Below are 22859 nucleotides of genomic sequence, written 5' to 3' on the forward strand. Positions count from 1 at the left end.
TTTTCACAAGGTGGGACCACTGAAGACTGCCACCGCTCCACTCATTCATTCAACAAACATTTGGTGTTGATCTACGCATTTACAGAGCTCGGCTTGGCCCTGGGGACAGACAAAAGCTCCAGGAGGCCAAGACTGCAACCGCATACTAGGAAAAGATCTGATTTCAAAGACCAATGAAGGCAAAAAGTCAGAGTGAAGGCGCCCAGAAAAGTTTCAGCAGAAACTTGGGAACTGCCAGCCTTCGGCGCGGAGAAGGCGGGGACTTCGGGCCTAGGGGAGGCCGTCGCCTCCGGGCAGGAGGGCCCGGCCGCCTCCTCCGCCCCTGGCCCAGCGCGGGCGCTTTCTGATCCCAGGCCCGGGCCGCCCCACCCGACCGCCTCGGGGCCCGGGAGGGCAAGCGCCCAGGCGACAGCGAGCCTGGCAGCGGCGAGGACTGGCCCCGCGAGACGTTCCCGGGCAGCGCGCGCCCGCGCCACCGCGCGCCCCCCTCCCCGGCGCCGGGCACCCGCGGCGCGCTCCCGCCCAACCCCCGGAGCTCCGGCCCCTAGATTCCCGGCCCTGCCCGGGCCGCACTCACCCTCCTTGGCTTTCTTCCTCCGGGCCAGAGTCCCTCCGAGTTTCCCCAAGAAGGAGTCATCTTTCTTTCGGGACGGGGGCGACTTGGGAGTGGGGGACTTGGGGACAGACGGCGACTTCTGCGGGGAGGTGGCCATGGCGGCAGAGCGGGCAGCCGCGGGCCGGTCGGGACGCGGAGCTGGCGCTGGGCGGACGCGGCGGGCGCGGCGGGACTGAGGCTGCGGCTTTCCAAACGGAAGCGGAATTATTCCAAGCATTCGAGGCAGCTCACGCTCGCCTTTCCCTTCCCTCTCTCCCTCCCTCGCGCCGCCCTCCGCCCTGCAAGGAGCTGAGCGCTCGGGGCCCGCGCCCGCTGCTGCTGGGAGCAGGGAGGATGCCCCAAACATGCGCCTGGCAGGACGTGGGGTCTCATCTGTTTCGCTGTGTGTGAGCCTCCGGCCTGGGAGCCTTGGAGCCTGGAGGCCGCTCTTCCCCGGCTCTGCAATCGGCACACGTCCTCGCTCCAACCCTGAGTTCAGTGATTGCTGAACCGACCCCACCTGCTACTCTGCCTCGCGCTGATTTGGCCCGGCTGCTTGGTGAGGAGCTCGCTTTTCACCTGCTGCATTTCTAAGTGTAGTTATTGGGCCCATTTCTTGTGCCCCCGAAAAAGAATGAGCTTGCTGCGGAAAGAAAGTGAACCGAAATGTATTCGGGCCCTACCCGAACAGCACATCCAACTGTTCTGCTCTTATCATGGCTATCAACCTCCTCTTCAACCCCTTCTAGAGTGGGAAGTTTGAAGGTCATGAGCACTCGTCAACACCTAGAAGCATCCGTGTTTCTAGCAGCTCAGTGGCTTGTACAAAGGAGGATCTCAAATGCAGGTGGAGACATGCATTGGAAGATGTGGTCATCGGCTCCTGTGGGGGCTCCAACCCGCCCCCCCCCCCACTTATGTTGCCTAATTAAAAGCAACAGTGACAGCCACACTCATTTGGGCTAACGGGGTGGGGAGGTGGGGCACAAATGTCCGCATTTCAAAGACTCTTGCTGGAAATGATTAAAGGCACGTTTTATAGTGCTTGGCCAAGTTGAGGTTCTCCCTTGGACTCCCCTGCCATGAATCTGACACACATACACACCCCTCTCCTCCCCCCACAAATACACACCCACCCACCCAAACTGTTTCCTTCAAGTAGCTACAGCTGATTGATGCTGAGTGATCACATGATTCAAAGGGCCCTAATGCTTGACTGGAGAACAGCCAATCAGATAGTCTCCATCAAGAACCTGATCTAAGCTAAACACTGTTGTCAGAAGTCCAGCACTTGGTGATGATCATGCAGACTCCAGATGGGGGGCATCCATTTTTAGCCAGGGGGAAGCTGATGCCTGGACTTCCCAGGTGGCGCTAGTGGTAAAGAACCCGCCTGCCAATGTTGGAGACATAAGAGAGGCAGGTTCAATCTCTGGGTTGGGAAGATCCTCTGGAGGAGGACATGGCAACCCACTCCAGTATTCTTGCATGGAGAATCTCATGGACAAAGGAGCCTGGCGAGCCACAATCTGTGGGGTCATAATGAGTCAGACACGACTGAAATGACTTAGCTCTCACTCATACTGATGAGTAGAGAAGCAAAACAGTGGAACAAATAAGTGTGTTGGAGAAACCTTGTGGTCCGAATAATGAAGAACCTTGGGAGTAGCTGCCTGGACTTAGAACCTCTTTCAAGGGCCCACCTGTAGTTCTCAGGAGGAACACTTCTGCTTCCTTCCTAGGACATGCTCCTAAAGCCTTGTAATAACCCATCTGCCTGTGCTTGAGCCGATTAACAATTCCTGAGAACATAAATTTAACAAGGTGGTCAGCAGATTCTCAGTGTTCTTCTTGTCTTTGCTTAAGAGTCATAATTTTACCTGTTTTGAAAATTATACTTTATCTGTTTCCTCTTATCTAGTAGATACTGCTAGATGACTGATATTCTTCAGAGCCCACCATAGGAAGTGACTGCAGTCTGATGGCTGCTAGAAGACAGGTATTCTTTCCTTCCTGAGTTCCCTCAAGGCTCACCCTCTCACCACCCGTGTGGCTGCAGCTGCTGGTGACTGTGACATCCTTGTTTAACAATATGGCAGAAAATATTCCATTTCTCAACATCTCCAAATGCTCCGTGGTGGTCTAGTGGTAAGGATGTGGCAATCTCAACATCGCCAAAATCTGCTCTCTGTCCTTGAAACTCTTTTCAAGGAATCATGAGACACACAGCTCAACAGCTGTGATATCTTGGACAAGTTTACTTCCATTTCGGAGTCTTTTACTTCATCTACAGAATGATGTGGTAGAAGAGCATAATGGTTCCCAAATCTGATTGTGCTCTAGAAATTCTGATTCGGTACATCTGAAGTGAAACCAGGGATAGGGTTTGTTTTTTTTTTTAAATAGGGATTAATTACATCAGGGGATTTTGATGTAGTTGATTCAGGTACTGATGTTCGGGCATCTAGAATCACTTTCAACTCAAAAGTTCTATGGTTCTCTATTCTTTACCAACTGCTAATCTCTGCATGCAGGGCTTAAGTTCTAAATACAACATGCTCAGATTTGTACATGGAGATCTCTTAACTGCTCGTGCATGCTTTTGTATATACAATTCTTTTTGGTAATTTTTATGCATACTGGGGTTTGGAAGTGACTGAGCAAGACTAAATGGAGAAATAAAGGAAAGTTTTGCTTGTTGGATGCTTGCTCCCAGGAAATACCAGCAAAATAAGCTATAAAGTTCATTGTATGAGTTCATTGTATGCTATGGTAAGGAGAGCCCCACCTTGGTAGAGTCTTAGTAGCATCTCGGACTGAGGAAGAGCAGAGTAGGAATATTTATAAGTTTTGAAATCTGGTTTAAGTCAGATCATTCAATGAGGGTTCAGTTCAGTTCAGTTCCGTCGCTCAGTCATGTCCAACTCTTTGAGACCCCATGAATCACAGCACGCCAGGCCTCCCTGTCCATCACCAACTCCCAGAGTTCACTCAGACTAATGTCCATCGAGTCAGTGATGCCATCCAGCCATCTCATCCTCTGTCGTCCCCTTCTCCTCCTGCCCCCAATCCCTCCCAACATCAGACTCTTTTCCAATGAGTCAACTCTCCGCATGAGGTGGCCAAAGTATTGGAGTTTCAGCTTCAGCATCAGTCCTTTCAATGAACACCCAGGACTGATCTCCTTTAGAATGGACTGGTTGGATCTCCTTGCAGTCCAAAGGACTCTCAAGAGTCTTCTCCAACACCACAGTTCAAAGGCATCAATTCTTCGGCGCTCAGCTTTCTTCACAGTCCAACTCTCACATCCATACATGACCACTGGAAAAACCATAGCCTTGACTAGACGAACCTTTGTTGGCAAAGTAATGTCTCTGCTTTTTAATATGCTATCTAGGTTGGTCATGACTTTCCTTCCAAGGAGTAAGCGTCTTTTAATTTCATGGCTGCAGTCACCATCTGCAGTGATTTTGGAGCCCAGAAAAATAAAGTCTGACACTGTTTCCACTGTTCCCCATCTATTTCCCATGAAGTGATGGGACCAGATGCCATGATCTTCGTTTTCTGAATATTGAGCTTTAAGCCAACTTTTTCACTCTCCACTTTCACTTTCATCAAGAGGCTTTTGAGTTCCTCTTCACTTTCTGCCATAAGGGTGGTGTCATCTGCATATCTGAGGTTATTGATATTTCTCCCAGCAATCTTGATTCCAGCTTGTGCTTCTTCCAGTCCAGCGTTTCTCATGATGTACTCTGCATATAAGTTAAATAAGCAGGGTGACCATATACAGCCTTGATGTACTCCTTTTCCTATTTGGAACCAGTCTGTTGTTCCATGTCCAGTTCTAACTGTTGCTTCCTGACATAGTGTTTGATTAATTTTGACTAAGGATTGTGATAGACTAGTTTAGGATTGGTGGACATGAGGTAAGACTTTCAAAGTGTCTCGGAGAGTAAATAGTCTTTAATGCTATCTATTGAAAAGTTTAAGGGTTTTATGTTCATTTCAATGAGATTGTGGATGAAGTCCTTAAACAATGAAGTTATTTGTACCTTTTATCTTTCTGTGCAAGAATTTTTTGGAATAGTTTATGTTGATAAAGGCAAGGACTGATAAAGTCCTGTTAAAATGTGACAGTAACCTATACGGGTGTGAATGGCCTCCAAGGTCTCAAAATTGCGCAGCTGTTTTTTTATTCAAGTTTTCTGCCTCTTAGATAATTCTCAATCTCTCTTGAAAGCCCAGGTTGAATGGATGGTGAATTATTTATAAATCAACGTTATTCAAAGTGTAGTGTGAAGACCAGTATTGTATGCAAACTGCTATTAGTCCTAATCTAAAGATAGAAACTGAGAGTGTTTAGAAACTTCTATACAATTTAACAGTGCAGTTTTACATTTATTCCTTTTTATTGTATATTACAAAAATATTGATCTGCAATGGATTGAAACTTCACTGTGGATTGTGTGAAAAACACTATTCTAAATTATTATGGTTTTCTTATAGATTTCATATACTCTCTTGATATTATAGTCCTTATGGATATAAATTGTTCTGGCAATTCATATGCCAGAATTTGATATCATATCCTTATGTTATGAATTTGTTCAAAATTAAATCAGTAATATATTGGAAGGCAGCTTTCATGGCGCCTGGCACTGAAGTAGGCTGAATTTAAATCTAGCTTAATCAGGGACATACACCTCAGGCTGTTGTTTGATTAATAAGATGCAAAGAAGGACCTGCACCAGCTCACTACAGTCTCACTTGGCTTTTACAATTATGGCTGCACTGACCAGCTAGCTGCCTCTCTCATGCTTGGCCATTGGTTTCATCTTATCCAGTGGCTAGATGATGAGGACGGCTCATAAGTTTCATGTGTGTTGCTGAGAGACTACTAACTCTCTAGTCAGTCTTTCTTCAAAATCTAGATCTAAGCCAACTGCCCTGGGAGAAAAGAACCCACATTCGAGTCCTGGCTCAGTGGCTAGATGACCTTGGACAAATATCTACCCTTTCTGTATGTTCATTTCCATAATCAATAAAGTCAAGTCAAGATAATTCCTACTCACTGGACACCCCACTTACCTTATCATCAATAATTTCAATCCGGATTATGCCCAAGAAAATGAGCACATTTGTTTACCTGGATACATGTTCTAGAAAATTTATAGCAGCACCATTCAAACACCTATTAACAGTTGAATTGATAAATTGGAATAGTCAGACAATGGAATGTTATACAAGAATGAGAATGAACAGTTTGCAACTATAAGCAGCAATAGGAACGTCCTTCATGTTGAGTGAAAAAATTCAGACATAAAGGAGCATATGCTGTATCATTCTATTCATATGAAGTTCATAAATAGCAAAACTAGTCTCTGGTGTTAGAGTCAGGTTAATGATTAGGCTTGCGAGCAATAGTGTCTATAACAGGGCAGGGGGGAAGACATTAATATGAGAGAGGCTACTGGAACTGGTGATGCTCTGTTTCTTGATCTGGATACTGGTTACATGGGTGTATTTACTTTAAAAATCCATAGAGCATTTACTTAATAATTTGAGCAATTTTCTTTATGTAACATTTTACTTCAATAACAATTTACACACATCATAAAAATGGGCGATTTTTAAAAATGAAGCCATGGGATTACATGCTCTGGAAGCTCCCCTTTATCTCTATGGTCTCCTTCTCCAACTCCCACATTTGATTTAGCTGTTAGTTGAGTTGTTCTAATCATCTAACCCTTGGGAAAGATGAAACTGATGACTCATGGCCCGTGTTACTCAAAAATCCATTCCAAGTAGGCCAATTTTGCCCCCAGACCTTCCCAGAGAGGACCATTTTTCCAGCTAAGCACATGCAGCTCTCAGCCACCCAGCCTTGTTCCTATCCTAGTCCCCTCATCTTTCCTCAACAGTTCCAACATGTAGGGCTTTGTGATTTACAAGGCAAAACCATGTCATGGTGAAGATCTGGGGTTCAAATCACCACTCATCAGCCAAATATCTTTATAATTTAATCATTCTGTGCCTATTTTCTCATCAAAATGAGTACTTTCCTCAAGAGGTTGCTGGGATAACCAACAGAGTTAGTGTAAATAAATTACTCAGCTCAGTGCCTAGCAGATAACAAACCTTAGTTCAATAACTATTTGTTATTAGTATCTCATTTGAGACTCATAAGTGATATTATTATTACCTCCATTATACAGATGAATAACTTGAAATTTGGAGTTTAAACAACTTGCTTCAGATCACATAGCAAATAACCGAGAGAATGATAGACCTTAGAATCTGTTCTGTCAACAAGATATAGAATCTAGTTTTCAGCTGGGATTATTGTCCTTTAGAATAAAGACTATATTTCCCAGCAAGGTACAGTCAGATGACTAAATGTTGATCAATGAGATGTAAGCAAAATTGTTATGCAGCAGCTTCTAAGAATCTTCCCAACAAATATGTGGGAGTTGGATGTTCAGCTTCTCAGACAACCAGACAACTATGTGATACAGGCCAAGCCTCCCACTGAGAACAGCTGGAAAAGCTGGACAAAATGTAAAATAAGTCTACTTGAGAGCCCTGGAAAGCTAACAGAATTTACAAGACCAAGATTTAGGAGAAGGATGAACCCCAGAGAGGTGAGCCTGTCACTTGGGGCTACTTTCCCCTGAGAGGCACCTGCCAAATCAGAGGTAGCAGCTGAGAAGCCAAGAGGTTGAGCAGGGCAGTTACCAACCTAACCTACCTACCAACCTAACAAGGATAGGTAGACAATGGCTCAGACAGTAAAGAATCCACCTGCAATGCAGGAAACCCGGGTTCAGTCCCCGGGTCAGGAAGATCCCCTGGAGAAGGGAATAGCTACCTACTTCAGTATTCTTGCCTGGAGAATCTCATGGACAGAGGAGCCTGACAAGTGACAAGTCCATGGGATTGCAAAGCGTCAGACACCGATGAATACTTTCACTGTTTTTTCAGACAAAAGTTCAGGCAGCACCTGAAGGCAGGGACTTCCCTGATGGTCCAGTGGTTAAGAATCTGCCTGCCAATACAGGGGACATGGGTTCAATCCCCGGTCCTGAAAGACCCCACATGCCACAGGGCAATTAAGCCTGAGAGCCACAACTGCAGAAGCCCGAGTGCCCTAGAGCCTGTGCCCCACAACAGGAGAAGCCACCGCAGTAAGTCCACGCACCCCAACTAGAGAGTAGGCCCCGCTCGCCACAAGTAGGGAGAAAGGCCGCTCGCAGCAGCTGGGATCCAGCACAGCCGAAAAAAAAAGTTCAGGCAGCACCAAACTGGGGCCCCCAGTAAGACCCCCTTGCTTGATTTGGGACTCCAAAATACCCCACTCTAGTAGACAAATTGAAAATAGGGGAACTTTCAGTAAAAAAACACAACTGAGAAAAATTATTAATAAATAGCAGATCCAAACAGAAGGAAATACTAAAGTGTATGGCAGGAAGAACGTTTTTCCAGATGGAAGAAGAACAAATAAAAGGGTAAATATGTGGGTGTATCTAAAAGAATACTGACTACATAAAATGACAAAGTGATGTCTTACAGAGTTCACAAATATATAAATCAAATTAAAATGCACTAAAGCAAAAGCATTTAAATTGGGAAGTGAGTAAATGAAGTTAAGTTCTAAGATCCAGGCATTGTCTGGGAAGAAGTAAAAGTAACGATTTATCCTGGACTTTGATAAATCAAGGAATCATGTTGTAACCTCTAGGCTAACCATTAAAAGAATAGTAAAAGAGTAACTACTAAGATAATGGACAGTAAATTGGAGCCTGCGTGTTCCATTCAGACGGATTTCATAAACTGTGTTTGTATCCGTCATCTGCCTTTTGCATTCTGTTTTATTTTGCTACTTTCCTTTTTTGTTGTTGTTGTTGTATAGGTTTAAAACCCGGGATAGAGGTAAACTAAACATTTCAAATCAAGTTAAGGTACAATTCAAGCTGGAAGAGGCTTTCACTGGGGAAATCTTCATATTCCCCAACTGTGAATACTGTCTGTTATAGGTTGAATTGTATCCCCTAAAAAAAAATATTGAAGTCCTAACCCCTAGAACCTTAGAATGTGATGTTATTTGGGAATGAAGTCATTGCAGATGTAATTAGCAATGTTAAAATAGCACACTGGGTCATACTGGATGGGCATCTAATCCAGTGAGACCAGTGTTGTTAAGAGAAGGATGAGGACTTCCCTGGTGGTACTGTGAATAAGAATCTGCCTGGCCAATGCAGAGGACACAGGTTTGATCCCTGGCCCAGGAAGATTCCACATGCCGCAGAGCAACCAAAGCCCCTGTACCACAACTACTGAGGCCATGCTCTAGAGACCACAAGCTGCGACTACCCAAGCCTGTGCACCTAGAGCCTGTGCTCTGCAACGAGAAGCCACCACGGTGAGAAGCCCGTGCACCGCAATGAAGAGCAGCCGCCACTCACTGCAATTAGAGAAAGCCCATGCACAGCAACAGAGACCTAGCCAACTAAAAATAAATAAATTATTAAAAGAGAGAGAGACAGAAGGATGAAATCTAGACCCAGACAAGCACAGAGGAAAGACACTGTGAAGACAGATGGGAGAAACAAGTTTACTGGAGTGTCATCACAGCCAAGGAAAGCCTGGGGCTACCAGAAGCTGAAAGAGGCCAGCAAACACCCTCCTCTAGGGGCCTGAGAGGAATCATTGCCGGGAAGACACCTTCATTTTGGACTTCTGGCCTCCAGAACAGTAAGAGAATAAGTTTCTCTTGTTTTAAGTCCCCCAGGTGTGGCACTTTGTTACGGCAGCCCTAGGGAAACTGATACACTATCTAAGGGACAAAACGGGAGGCCCCAGGAGGTCATGAAGAGGGTTTTACAAAGGGTCTGGCTCCCAATCGGTCACTGGAGGTTTGACCACATCAAAGCAGCAGGATCAGGGGATGCGGAGAAAAGCTAGATACAGCCTCCTGAGACTTCTTTAACCACTGAAAGCAGAGCATGCTCTCAGGATGAAAAGAACATGTGAGAAAATGGCATGGCGCCTGCGCTCAGAGTCTTAAGTGAGAATTCTCATTGCATGTCCCCCTCAGGAGCTCCAGGGTGTTAGCAGTGGCCTTTGAAGACCAGGCTGCCAGTGGCCGTGTCCTTCAGGGTCCCTACTTGCTGAGAGCAAGAGTGGACGAGTGCTTCTCTCGGTGAGCTAGGAAGGTATGGGGCTGGGGGAGGTTGGCAGACCTCAGTCTTGGTTTGTGACATCATGGACTGAGGGTGGGGATGTTTTTGAGGATCCCATGGATGATTCCATTCAAATGGTCTCTGATCCAGCCATGGGGGAATGTGTCCCAAGTTCTTGAAGACAGGTGACTTGCTTACCTATCCTTCAGATGCCTAGAAACTAACTGTAAACATTAGCAGGGGGATTTCCTCCCTGAGCATGGTAGCTGAGTGTCAACTGCATGTAGAAGTGAAACTTTAAAATCAGTGGCTCTTACTGGAGTCATTTGGCAGAGGACTAGAAAACCCTCCAGAGAATCAGTAGCAGGGGTAACGTTTTAAGGATAGAAAGCCACGGTTGTCAGCTGCTTTAGACTCAGCCAGGCAAGAATGCCTGGGGTTCTAGTGCATCTTTTGGTGTGGTCTGTGTCACAGGCCACTGAGATTATCCCCAGGGTCTCCCCTCTTCCCTCCCAGGGCAGATGATCAGGGGAACAAGATCTTCTCTATCGCAGTTGTAATCCATTCTAATCCAGTTTCCTCGCACACCCACCCCGATTTGTGTGGCCTAGCGGAGCAAGAGTCTCTGCCTCCGTCTTTTCTGGGGAAGATATTTTGCTGTTCATACTTAAATGTTTCCTTTTAGGGAGAAGGGTTAGAAGTATTACATCTAAGGGTGAGATGCAATCAAATCACCAGGGCCAGACAGTGTCTTAAGAGTGGATTTAAAGAATCAGCCAAAAAAATCTGCAAGAGGCTGAGCAAGAGTCAGCAGAGACCAGCTCAGAGAGAGAGAGAGTCCCAAAAGGGAGGTGACGACACTCTGAGAGTGCATTTCTTAGACTTGTTTACTGCTTATATCTCCTCTTGTGGGAACTGTCCATTCTTACCCGTTCTGCTGAGATCTGAGGGGTCATTTTCTGTTTCTGCTGTGGGATTGAAACAGTTTGAGATTATCCACAGTCATTCCAGTTACAAAGTTATTTGTTAGCCATTTCCATTTTAAAATTGGAGTGTATGTAGAGCAGACTCACTCTTGTAAGGAAGCTACAAGGCAGAGAGGAGGAGTGGGAGGCAGAGAGAGAGGATTAGCCCCACTTCACAGATGAAGATGCTGAGGCACAACTGAGTAGTTCAGGATCATCCGGCGAACAGTAGAAGAGCTGGAATTTGAGCCCTAATTAGGGATTCATGCTCAGCTTACTGTTTAGAATGATTATACCTTTTTTTTTTTTTTTTGAGCTATTGATTTGTTTTCAAATCACACACTTGTGGTTTGGGGACTACCCCACACACATGCACATATATTTCCTCTGAATTCTTAGGGATCCAGTTTATGTTATTCTGGGGATGGGCAGGGAACTGAATTCTCGTGCCACCAGTGTCCTATGGGCAGCTGCACCAGCATCAGGTGGTTTGTTTCGGGGTCACATAGGCCCTCGAGGACTGTTTCCCAGTGACCCCGTCTTGCTCCCCACTATCCCTGCGCCTCCTCTCACCTCTGCACGCTCTTCCTAAGGACCTGAAGAAGCCACACTAGGCCCCAACACGCTCCCTGACCTTCCACTCCCATCCCCTTGGCCTGTGCTCTTGGCTCCCTACCCCTGGGACTAGAGATTGAGTTGCACGGTACCCTGCTTCTCAATTTAGTGCAAAAAGTCCCCTGGGTTGGGTCCACGGCAGTGCGTCTGCAGTACTTGATTCCCCAGGATAAGCAAGATGCCAGTTCCCAGAGAATCACGGTTATTGTAAGATTGTTGTGAGGGGTGGTGGAGTTTAGGTAATTTAAGTGTTTAAACGATTGTTTTTGAGTTTGAGTATATCATTTCTGGGTGTTCTTTGGAAGGAATGATGCTAAAGCTGAAACTCCAGTACTTTGGCCACCTCACGCGAAGAGTTGACTCATTGGAAAAGACTCTGATGCTGGGAGGGATTGGGGGCAAGAGGAGAAGGGGACAACAGAGGATGAGATGGCCGGATGGCATCACCGACTTGATGGACGTGAGTCTGAGTGAACTCTGGGAGTTGGTGATGGACAGGGAGGCCTGGCGTGCTGCGATTCATGGGGTCGTAAGGAGTCGGACATGACTGAGCGACTGATCTGATCTAATATGTAGACGTAGTATAGAAAGAAATGAAACACTCAAAAGGGCAGCTTGGTCTTCTAGTGCCAGATTTCCCCTGAACAGGGCTGGGCACTGCTGTGTTGGGAGAGCGTGGCAGTGAGAACCAATCAAGGAAAGAAACAGGCAAGCACAAGGCACAGGTCTGGGTGGGGACACAGGGAGGTCACACAGCTGGGCGGTGAAGGGCTGGGCTCTAGAGGCCGATGTCTGGGTTCACCCCAGTTTCCCTACTTTGTACCTGGGCTACCAGGTAAGCTCCTGACTTCAGTGTCTCCATCTTATCATCTCAGAATGGAGCAATGTTTATCTTAAGTATTTTGCTTTCAGGATTAAAGGGAGTAATGCCCCTACAGGGCTTATTGCAGGTGAATTCTCAGGATCCATTACCATTATCAGGGTCAGAGGGCTCCTGAGGGGAGCTGGGCCAGCATAGGTCCAGCTGTTTTTGTTTCTAGAAATGAGCTGGGAGAGGGAGTGAGCATGAAATTACCAAGTGTGCCCAGAAGGCCCAGGGGTGGTGAACTGCAGCGACGGGGTCAGCTCCAGGCTGAGAGTCTGTGGCTCTGTGGGCCTGGATGAGCCCCTGCACGGGTGAAGGAAAACTTGCAGATGCCCTGGAAGGTGGCTGGCCTTACCCTTGGCAAGTTAGCACTTGTGGAGCAGGAGCTCTCATGTGCAGTCACGTTTACTTTCTGTTGACAGTCAAAAGAAAAAAAAAATGAATCTTTTCAAGTGGTCCACCTGCAGACAAAAGATTTCAAGCAATGGGGCAGCTTAGTGGAAATGATGGGACCAGCACTTGATTCACCTGATGTGGCTCTTCTGGTGAACCGTGCTCACATTTCATGATTTGCATGTGCTGGGACTCAGAGCAGAAACAAATAAACCAAAACCTCAGTCCTGAAAGAGTGTGAGTTGAAGGGAGGGGCCAGCCCTGTGCAGAAGGGAGTATTCCTGTTGCTTGAATGAAATACAAAACCAGGTTGTACTGGGTAAGAGAAATAGGAGTCGGGACTAAGAGAGTTCCCCTCTATCCTCCACCCCAACTCTGAGAACAGCTTTCTTTGTTGAGCGAATACACCTGAGGTGAGCCTTTTCACTCCTCCTCCCACTCACATCCAGGTAAGTCCTGCCAGGTGTCCCAGAGGGAATAAAGCATCCAACGATAACTCAGACTCCTACATGAAATCAAAGCTTTGCTCATGTCCTTTCACTGGAATTAAGAAATGAAATGAGCGCTGCCCTCAGAGATGCCAGACCAAGCCCACATGTTTGGATTTTCTAGACAGAAAATCATTTATTTTTGGTCCATTTCAGTATTTATAGCCGTGCACATGTAAATCATTTCAGTTCCCAATTGTTGGAGCAAATTAATCTTTCACAAGCCACTCAGCAGTGAGGTTAGAAGATAAACAGTAGGTGAAACAGTACACGCTCCCCTGTATGTGAACCTTCTTGTTATAATACAATAAACGCCTACATTTGAGCTCGCTACATCCAATGAGTGTCGCTCTCTCCATTCACGTGGCAGCCCCAGCTGCCCCCTGCCACCTCTGCCCTGCTGAGGGAGTTCTCTGATCAACCACCTGGGTGGGACATGCTGCCATTTTCAGTTTGGAAGGAAAAGCCTGTAAATCTGCTTCCTGGGAAGACAGACATTGCTGAATTGTCATCTGCCTCCAGAACGCAGAAAACATCAATTTCATTGCAGCTCATCAGAGTTGGAAACACCTGCCACTTCCTTTCTCAGTTGCAATTAACATGCTGCATCTCAACATTGATTGATTCCAAGCAGCCTAACACTGCCAAAGTCAAGGTTTAAATGAAACAGTATAACCTAATATTATTTTTCACGGTTTTAGAAACATGAACACACTTGTGTTTTTATTGCCAAAGAAGCACTACAAATAGTTGGGGGTATAAGTCTTTGTACTTGAGATAAACGTGAGTAGAATAGGTTGATGTTCATAATAAAAACCATTCTTTATTCTTGTATTTATTTGGAGTTGTACTTGTTTATCTTTGTGTTTACTTGTGGGTAGAGGAATAATGTTATTTCTGAATTTTTCACCTAGCACAGGGCTGCTGAATCCCATGGGTATTTGGAAGATGTTTATTAAACAAATAAATAGATGAATGGTTTGGGAGAGCAAGCTTAATTTAAGAACTGTCCTCTTGGTCCAACTTACATAAAATCCTGAAATTTTAATCATGAGCCTTTCATTCAACTTAAAAGCTGTGTGAGACTATGAAATATGACCTGAGGCTGGGGCTTTCTGTTTCATCCTAAATGGTTCAGCCTTGATCACAAGTGTTATTTTATGGAAAAGTGAAGGCTCCATCTGTTTTCAACATGATTCTACTCATACTGCCTACACAGAAACTTTTCAAATGGTACAACATTTTACCTTTAGAGAGTCTCAGAACATTCTCTGTTGTAATCATTTAACATAGTTCAACAACCACAATATTTGTGTCCTTTTGGAAATGATCATTAAAATGGTTTTTAAGTGCTGGGAAAACTGAAAGCTAGAGTAAGGAGAAGGCTGTTAAATATAAGGTTCATGTTTTAACTTGGCCAGATAAGACTCAGCCTTAAACCACAGAATACAATCTTTGGAAGAGAAAATGAACAAATTTCTTCTCTCATCTATTAACAGAATAATGGGGCCAAGGACCACCTTCTTTTTTTGGCCCTCTTGGGAGAATCTTCTTTTAAGACTGAACTAGAACAAGTTAAAATAAGTGGCACTTAATTCTTTCACACAAAACCAACCCAGACACGACACATTTGAGCGTCATCCGTTAAATATATGCAAGCGTCAAATGATGACTAAGCTTGAATATTTCTACCCATTCTAGAAGGAAAACTGAAGTTATGTATCTTTCTTAAAATGAATTAACATTCTGGTACATCTGTAGTCTTACCTCTAAACGCCTGATGGCAGAAAGTATTATTTTGACTATCTCCGTAAATCTTTAATACTATATAACTTAATGCCCCAAACCTCTGGGTTATTTGTATATTAAATAGCTTATATACTAATAGCTTAGTGTTAATAGGTCTTCTCCAAATTCTAACACAGGAAAACCAGAATTACGAGGAAATCACCTTAACCGCTTCCACTAAATACATAAATAAATAAAAATAGATAAATAGACCTAAGGGGCACCGTTTTCAGAGACAGCTTACATATATTTAATATATTTAATAACATAGATGCTTGCATATATTTCCTAATAATGGAATTCAGGCAGTAGAAGACCTGATCATGTTAAAAAAGAAAAAGGGAGAGAAGAAAGAAAAAGAACCACAACCTTTAGAACTTGGTATACCATGGAAAGGTTGCGTCTTAATACTGCCCAGAATGTTGGCTGACTCAGGAAACGCAGGCATACTTCTAAGTTCCAGCCCGATCAGCTGACCAGATTGTCATGTATGGAGAGCATCTCAGACAAAAGTGGCTTATGGGTCAACTTCTATTGAGGAAAGTTAGCTCTCCAGGCAGTTGCAAAGCACCATTTGTCCAACAATACATACATTTAAACACTTGCAGACGTGCGAGAGGCCAAACATACAACAATGACTTCTTCAGTCTCCCTCTTGTCAATGATGGACTGACTCCTCAAAGAATCCCATTGAGGGAAAATAATCAAATACTTTAGAACAACAAATCACCATTTAAAATCTTTTCTTTGGTTTCCATATGAACCATCAAAATGTCCCAGGAATCCCATGTCAGTGCACAAACTCCACCTCCCAGCTTTTTTTTTCCCATGGAAAATGCCACAACAAAAAAATCCTTTATCCAATTTGGGATTTGGTGAATGGGGCCACTGCACCTCACTCCACCTTGAAGGCAGAAGTGGGCTTGTCTTGTCCTGTGGAGTTCCAGGAAGCCCCTGTAGAGAGTGTCAGAGACACTTCCCTGTTTGGACCTAAGGAGACCACTGCTGAAAAGCATTCTCCACCCTTGATCACTAGAATGTTCGCTTTCAGTAGCAGCATCAACCTCACTAATATTTTATCAACAAATGAATTTTCCTTTTTGCCATTACCAGCAGATATAAAAAAGCACTTCAAAATTCTTTTTTAAAATATTGGTTCTGTCTTTAGAAACTATTCATCTTCTGAAACTGTTTTTCACTATATTTGGGGGAAATAAAGAGAGTGCTCTGAAAAAAAAAAATGAAAAGCTTTTCTAAGCCAACAGCATTTGGTGAAAACTAATAATCCTGCTGGTATGAAGTTGAAGTTTTATTTCCTTTTTCTTTTTTTTAAAAATAAAATTAAGGCTCAAATGTTCTATTAAATGCTCATTGCTTATGTATATTATATTAAGGCTTATAAATACACCTGGTGAATTAAATTCACCCTGGATTGAATTAACACCTGCTATGTGAGTTATTTGCTTTATGTAATCAGTAATCTCAAGGTTTCTTCCCTTTCTCTGGAAGCACAATTTAAATATTAACCTAATCTTTAAACGGCGGCTGCTGCTTTCTGACATTTGGAAACCAGTCACCCGTGCAAAAAAAAAAAAGGCAAATATGGATATAGTAATGAACAGGCAGCTTCTCAAAAATCTTAAGATGTGTAACTCAATGAATTGGGAAGAGAAATGATGAAAGCAGCAGGAAAACTGATCTCTGTGTCACTCTTTATAGAAAACAATGCTGATTATCTGCCAAAGTCATCTCCAATCTGAGAGACCAGCTAAAGTTGACTGCCAATTTCAAAAGATTCTCTATATTTTCTTCATTATAATCTCTGGAAGTATCTTAGGCAGCTGGAGTACATATGAGAGAATCTTAATTAAAAAAAAATACTGCAGCGTGGTATAAGTTATGTTTCCGGTCTAACAACCTGTGAGAGGAGGAATGAGTGAGTGGGGTGCTTGGCCTGATCTGGTCGTCAGCTTGCTCCTTGTGGGGCCTGCTCACGTCCTGCTCAGCTGACAGCCCCTAGAGAATATGAAGCTTTCAAAGTGCTGGTCTTCGGCCTTCTCTCTGATGCGTTGTTCCTCTAAGGAATCCACCAATTTGTCCCTTTGCTCAATCACTTGCATCATCTTGGTGAGTATTTCTTGCTCTTCATTCAGATCATTCTCATCTTTCTGGCTCTCTGCAGAAAAAAAAACAGAACAAAAAAACCCCAATAACGAACAAAAAAACCCCAATTACAAACAAAAAAGACACATTGGACTTCAGGTAACATTTGACCTCAGAGGAGCTTTTGGCAGGGGTGTTCTTGATGGTTCTGGACTTGTTCTGCTCTTTAATTTCTAAGGAGAAAACAAGGAAATGAATTTAACACCGGGGACCTGCCCTGCAAGCCACAGATTAGAAAGGTGGGTGCTTTGTGCTGCTCTCAGCTCAGTTTTCATCTCGAGACTATATAAAGCAACAGGGAAAACCCCTTTGTGAGAAAAAGAAATTCATACCAGCCAAGCCCTGCCAAGCCCTCCCACCTGTCCTCCCCTCCCCAAAAAGAAGCCAGCAAAACAACACCAAGGCGGTTTTCCCTAAATACATCTGAGCTACAGCAGAGCAATCTGTGAGAGAAGTTTCTGAGTAAACCATCTGCATCAGTGGATGTTATTTCAATGACAAGAATCCTGTTTTCATTTGCAGTTAATAACACATTGCAGCCCTCTGAATAGAGACGAGGCGGCAGCCAAGTGAGGCTGTGGCTAGCTGCTGGGAGGACGTTTCCAGACTGCGACTAGGCTTCTCCCTTTTGCCTTCTGAGTACATGACCTTCTTCCTAATTGCCCCGAGATGTTCAACTGCCTGGGGAAGATATGATTGCTATAAAAGGAAGGAAAAGAGTAAGGAACTGGTAGTAATGACTTTCTGATGCTCAAAATAGGATTCTCAAGGCAGATCTTAAGTTTTGTCAGATTACTGCCTTAGGAGAAGATTTTATGTATTATTCCATTAATACATGAACAATTCCATTGTTTAATGCATGGGGACTAGGCGGTGAGCTGGATCCCAGAGTAGACATGGTACCACTGTCTCTTGCCTCAGGCTGAGTTCTGAGACCAGCATCAGGAATAAGGGACACGTGACAAAGGGGAAATAAAGAGGCAACAGTCCCTTTGCAGCTCAAGTTTTATGGGAGGGAGGAGTGAGCAGCAGGAGAAACTGAAGGTGAGAGCCCTGGGCTCCAGTCTCTCCATTCTGGGCCTTAGAAGCCCCCACGGGGCTTCTATCACACCATTTGATGGGAACACTGGGGGCCAAGACCCTTGCCCTGACCCTTGCTCGGAACTCCAGAAAGATATCAGTTGGAAAAGCACCCTGGGTATAAACATGGAACAGGCAGAACTTCATGGTTGGGCAGAGAAGAGGGGTCTGGATGTGGCTCCCCAGATCCTGATTTGCTGTGTGTGGCACACATGGGCAGTGGCCAGAAGTGTCTTACTTGGCCCAGAAGTGCAAAGGTCGCTGGCCACTGGGCCTGCCACGGGGCTCCTCGTGGTGAGGGATGAGGTGGCTCCACAGTGCAGGCTGTCTGGTAGACCGTCTGGCCAGGCTGAGTGGAGGATGCGCTGAGGCGAAGCTGAGTAAGGATAGGAGTGAGGCTTCAGGTACGCTGAGAGCATGGCCAGGCTATGGTCATGCCAGCCACGCACCTGGTCTGTAAATGGCAGCAGAGAGCAGCCTAATGACAGGAGACAGCTACATGGGGGTCAGTGGATCAGAGCCACCCACACCAATTTCCAGTGCTGCAAAGTCACACAGACCTGCCTCTCGCTAACACCTGGCAGTTACCTTTAAGGGTCAAGCAGATGGAAGGGGCGGCAATCTGCAAGACTGAACGTTTCCATCCCAAAGAGACTGAGCATTTCCTGGAGGGACTTTTAAAATTATTGCATCAGACTAAGTTTACCAGAAAAACATCTACTTTGACTTTATTGACTATGTCAAAGCCTTTGACTGTGTGGATCACAACAAACTGTGGAAAATTCTTCAAGAGATGGGAATACCAGACCATCTGACCTGCCTCCTGACAAATCTGTACGTAGGTTAAGAAGCAACAGTTAAAACTGGACATGGAAAAACAGACTGGTTCCAAATCGGGAAAGCAGTACATCAGGGCTGTATATGGTCACCCTACTTATTTAACTTATATGAAGAATGCTGCTGCTGCTGCTAAGTTGCTTCAGTCGTGTCCGACTCTGTGCGGCCCCACAGACGGCAGCCTACTAGGCTCCTCTGTCCCCAGGATTCTCCAGGCAAGAACACTGGAGCAGGTTGCCATTTCCTTCTCCAATGCATGAAAGTAAAAAGTGAAAGGGAAGTCGCTCAGTCGTACCTGACTCTTAGCGACCCCATGGACTGGAGCCTACCAGGCTCCTCCGTCCATGGGATTTTCCAGGCAAGAGTACTGGAGTGGAGTGCCATTGCCTTCTCCGATATGAAGAGTACATCATGCGAAATGCTGGGCTGGATGAAGCACAAGCTGGAATCAAGATTGCTGGGAGAAATATCAATAACCTCAGATATGCAGATGACACCACTCTTATGGCAGAAAGTGAAGAGGAACTAAAGAGCCTCTTGGTGAAAGTGAAAGAGGAGAGTGAAAGAGTTGGCTTAAAATTCAACATTCAGAAAACGAAGATCATGACCTCTGGTCCCATCACTTCATGGCACATAGATGGGAAAGCAATGGAAACAGTGACAGACTATTTTCTTGGGCTCCAAAATCACTGTAGATGGTGACTGCAGCCATGAATTTAAAAGATGCTTGCTCCTTGGAAGAAAAGCTATGACCAAACCTAGACAGCATATTAAAAAACAGAGACATTATTCTACCAACAAAGGTCTGTATAGTCAAAGCTATGGTTTTTCCAGTAGTCACGTATAGAAGTGAGAGTTGGACTATAAAGAAAGCTGAGCACCAAAGAATTGATGCTTTTGAACTGTGGTGTTGGAGAAGACTCTTGAGAGTCCCTTGGACTTCAAGGAGATCCAACCAGTTCATCCTAAAGGAAATCAGTCCTGAATATTCATTGGAAGGACTGATGCTGAAGCTGAAACTCCAGTACTCTGGCCACCTGAAGAACCAACTCATTGGAAGAGACCCTGATGCTGGGAAATATTGAAGGCAGGAGGAGAAAGGGATGACAGAGGATGAGAGAGTTGGATCATATCACCGATGCGATGGACATGAATTTGAGTAGGCTCTGGGAGTTGGTGATGGACAGGGAAGCCTGGCATGCTGCAGTCCATGGGGTTGCAAAGAGTCGGACATGACTACGTGACTGAATTGAACTGACTGAAATTTACCAGAGAGGGAGTTCCCTTTCCTTTCTTCCTTTCCTTCTTCCTTCTTCTTTTTCTTCTTGCTAACTATTGGGATGGGAGTTGGTGATGGACAGGGAAGCCTGGCATGCTGCAGTCCATGGGGTTGCAAAGAGTCGGACATGACTACGTGACTGAATTGAACTGACTGAAATTTACCAGAGAGGGAGTTCCCTTTCCTTTCTTCCTTTCCTTCTTCCTTCTTCTTTTTCTTCTTGCTAACTATTGGGATGAAGCTTTCATGCAAGATGACAAGGCAAAATGAAGGAACATCTTTTGGTATACCTCAGAAGAGTGAGAAAATGTATAACCATCACTCTTCGTAAGAATTTTTTAAAAAAGATTCAAAAGTGGCTCATGAGTCTTTGGTGATATGTATTTTACCACCCTGAACCAGAGTAAATTTAAAATTTTTTGAGATGTATAAATCAGATCTTAGTTGCCTACTGTGATTTGTTAATTTAGGTATACTTCATTATTCCTGCCCCTTATTTGACTGTCAACACAGAGAAATTCAAAATTTCAATCTCAATTTTGGTTTGTCATTGGTGGAAACATCTGAGCCCCTTCTGACAATTAAAAGATGATGTATAGTACTTTTATCAGTTCTATACAGAGCGGTTCTATAAGGATTTTGATAAAGAATCTGCCTGCAGTGTAGGAGACCCAGGTTTGATCCCTGAATTGGGAAGATCCCCTGGAGAAGGGAATGGCTATTCACTCCAGTATTCTTGCCTGGAGAATTCCATGGACAGAGGAGCCTGGCGGGCTACAGTCCATGGAGTCATAAAGAGTCGTACATGACTAGTGACTAACACTTTGGCTTCACATTACTACTTTTATCTGTTCTAACAGAGCAGTTCTATAAGAATTTTGTTAAAAATAGTTTTCTATTATAAAGAGACAATCTACAAACATTACTGTTTGTAGTGTTGCCAGGAAAAATATCAATAACCTCAGATATGCAGATAACACCACTCTTACGGCAGAAAGTGAAGAACTAGAGAGCTTCTTGATGAAAGTGAAAGAGGAGAATGAAAAAGTTGGCTTAAAGCTCAACATTCAGAAAACTAAGATCATGGCATCTGGTCCCATCACTTCAAGGCAAATAGAGGGGGGAAGAGTGGAAACAGTGGCTGACTATTTTTCTGGGCTCCAACATCACTGCAGATGGTGATTGCAGCCATGAAATTAAAGGACTCTTACTCCTTGGAAGGAAAGTTATGACCAACCTAGACAGCATATTAAAAAGCAGAGGTCTTACTTTGCCAACAAAAGTCCATCTAGTCAAGGTTATGGTTTTCCCAGTGGTCATATATGGATGTGAGAGTTGGTCTATAAAGAAAGCTGAGCACAGAAGAATTGATGCTTTTGAACTGTGGTGTTGGAGAAGACTCTTGAGAGTCCCATGGACTGCAAGAATATCCAACCAGTCCATCCTAAAGGAGATCAGTCCTGAGTGTTCACTGGAAGAACTGATGTTGAAGCTGAAACTCCAATACTTTGGCCACCTGATGTGAAGAACTGACTCATTGGAAAAGACCCTGATACTGGGAAATATTGAAGGCAGGAGGAGAAGGGGATGACAGAAAATGAGATAGTTGGATGGCATCACCGACTCGATGGACATGAGTCTGAGTGAACTCCGGGAGTTGGTGGTGGACGGGGAGGCCTGGCGTGCTGCGGTTCCTCAGGTTGCAAAGAGTTGGATACGACTGAGCCACTGAACTGAACTGAACTGAACTGAACAAACACTACTATGTGAGAAAGAATAGGAGAGCCTGAGTCTATAATCTGTTCCCAAGTCATAGCCCCATCCTTTACCTTGAGCATGCTTTTTAAGTTCTCAGAGACTCAGTTTTCCAATCTGTAAAATGGAGTAATATACCTGAGAATGATCATGATGATAACATCTCATATTTACTAGGTGCTTGTTCTGTAGCAGGTAACCCCATAGGTAGGAGCAATATATGGTCCATGACATATACAGCAGAGAAGGCCATGGCACCCCACTCCAGTACTCTTGCCTGGAGAATCCATGGACAGAGGAGCCTGGTAGGCTGCAGTCCATGGGGTCGCTAAGAGTCGAGCACGACTGAGCGACTTCACTTTCACTTTTCACTTTCATGCATCGGAGAAGGAAATGGCAACCCACTCCAGTGTTCTTGCTTGGAGAATCCCAGGGGCGGGGAAGTCTGGTGGGCTTCTATGGGGTCACACAGAGTCAGACATGACTGAAGCGACTTAGCAGCAGCAGCAGATGTATACAGAAAAGATTTAATTTGCTCTTTTAGGCTTTGGTCCCAATGTAGGAAAGCCATGCATAGATCTGGCCCCCAGAAACACAAAGGCACAAAATAGAGTGAATATGCCTCATGGGTTGGAGCCAATAAGCCAGTATATGGTACTAGTTTATTCCAACTCTCCCTCCGTCATGGTGGAAATAATTTTCTCACGTGTGATGCCCTGGCCCAGTTGTGGTAGGAAGGATGCTTCCTTTACCATCCCCAGTGCCTGGTACAACCAGGCCTGCCTTCCTCTCACTGTGGAAACACATACATCATGGTCCTCATCTCACTGTGTTATAATTACCAGTCTGACTGTCAG

General features: G+C 44.7%; 2 protein-coding genes across 6 annotated transcripts in view; both read right to left on the reverse strand.

The window, feature by feature from the left end:
* Positions 1–1056, reverse strand: part of PARVA (parvin alpha) — a 179561-nt gene extending 178505 nt beyond the window's left edge. The window contains exon 1 of the mRNA XM_019975250.2: positions 578–1056. Within this exon, the coding sequence (XP_019830809.2) occupies positions 578–962 (385 nt within the window). The 5' untranslated portion in view covers positions 963–1056. The remainder of the gene's footprint in view (positions 1–577) is intronic.
* Positions 1057–16586: 15530 nt separating this feature from the next.
* The window catches only part of MICAL2 (microtubule associated monooxygenase, calponin and LIM domain containing 2), a 241392-nt gene continuing 235119 nt past the window's right edge, over positions 16587–22859 (reverse strand). For all 5 annotated transcript variants that reach the window (XM_070803662.1, XM_070803667.1, XM_070803665.1 and 2 more), the window contains one exon: positions 16587–17064. In XM_070803662.1, coding sequence (XP_070659763.1) covers positions 16880–17064 — 185 coding nt within the window. In that variant the 3' untranslated portion in view covers positions 16587–16879. The remainder of the gene's footprint in view (positions 17065–22859) is intronic.

The sequence above is a fragment of the Bos indicus genome, chromosome 15 (genome assembly GCF_029378745.1).
Source record: "Bos indicus isolate NIAB-ARS_2022 breed Sahiwal x Tharparkar chromosome 15, NIAB-ARS_B.indTharparkar_mat_pri_1.0, whole genome shotgun sequence".
Taxonomy (NCBI): domain Eukaryota; kingdom Metazoa; phylum Chordata; class Mammalia; order Artiodactyla; family Bovidae; genus Bos; species Bos indicus.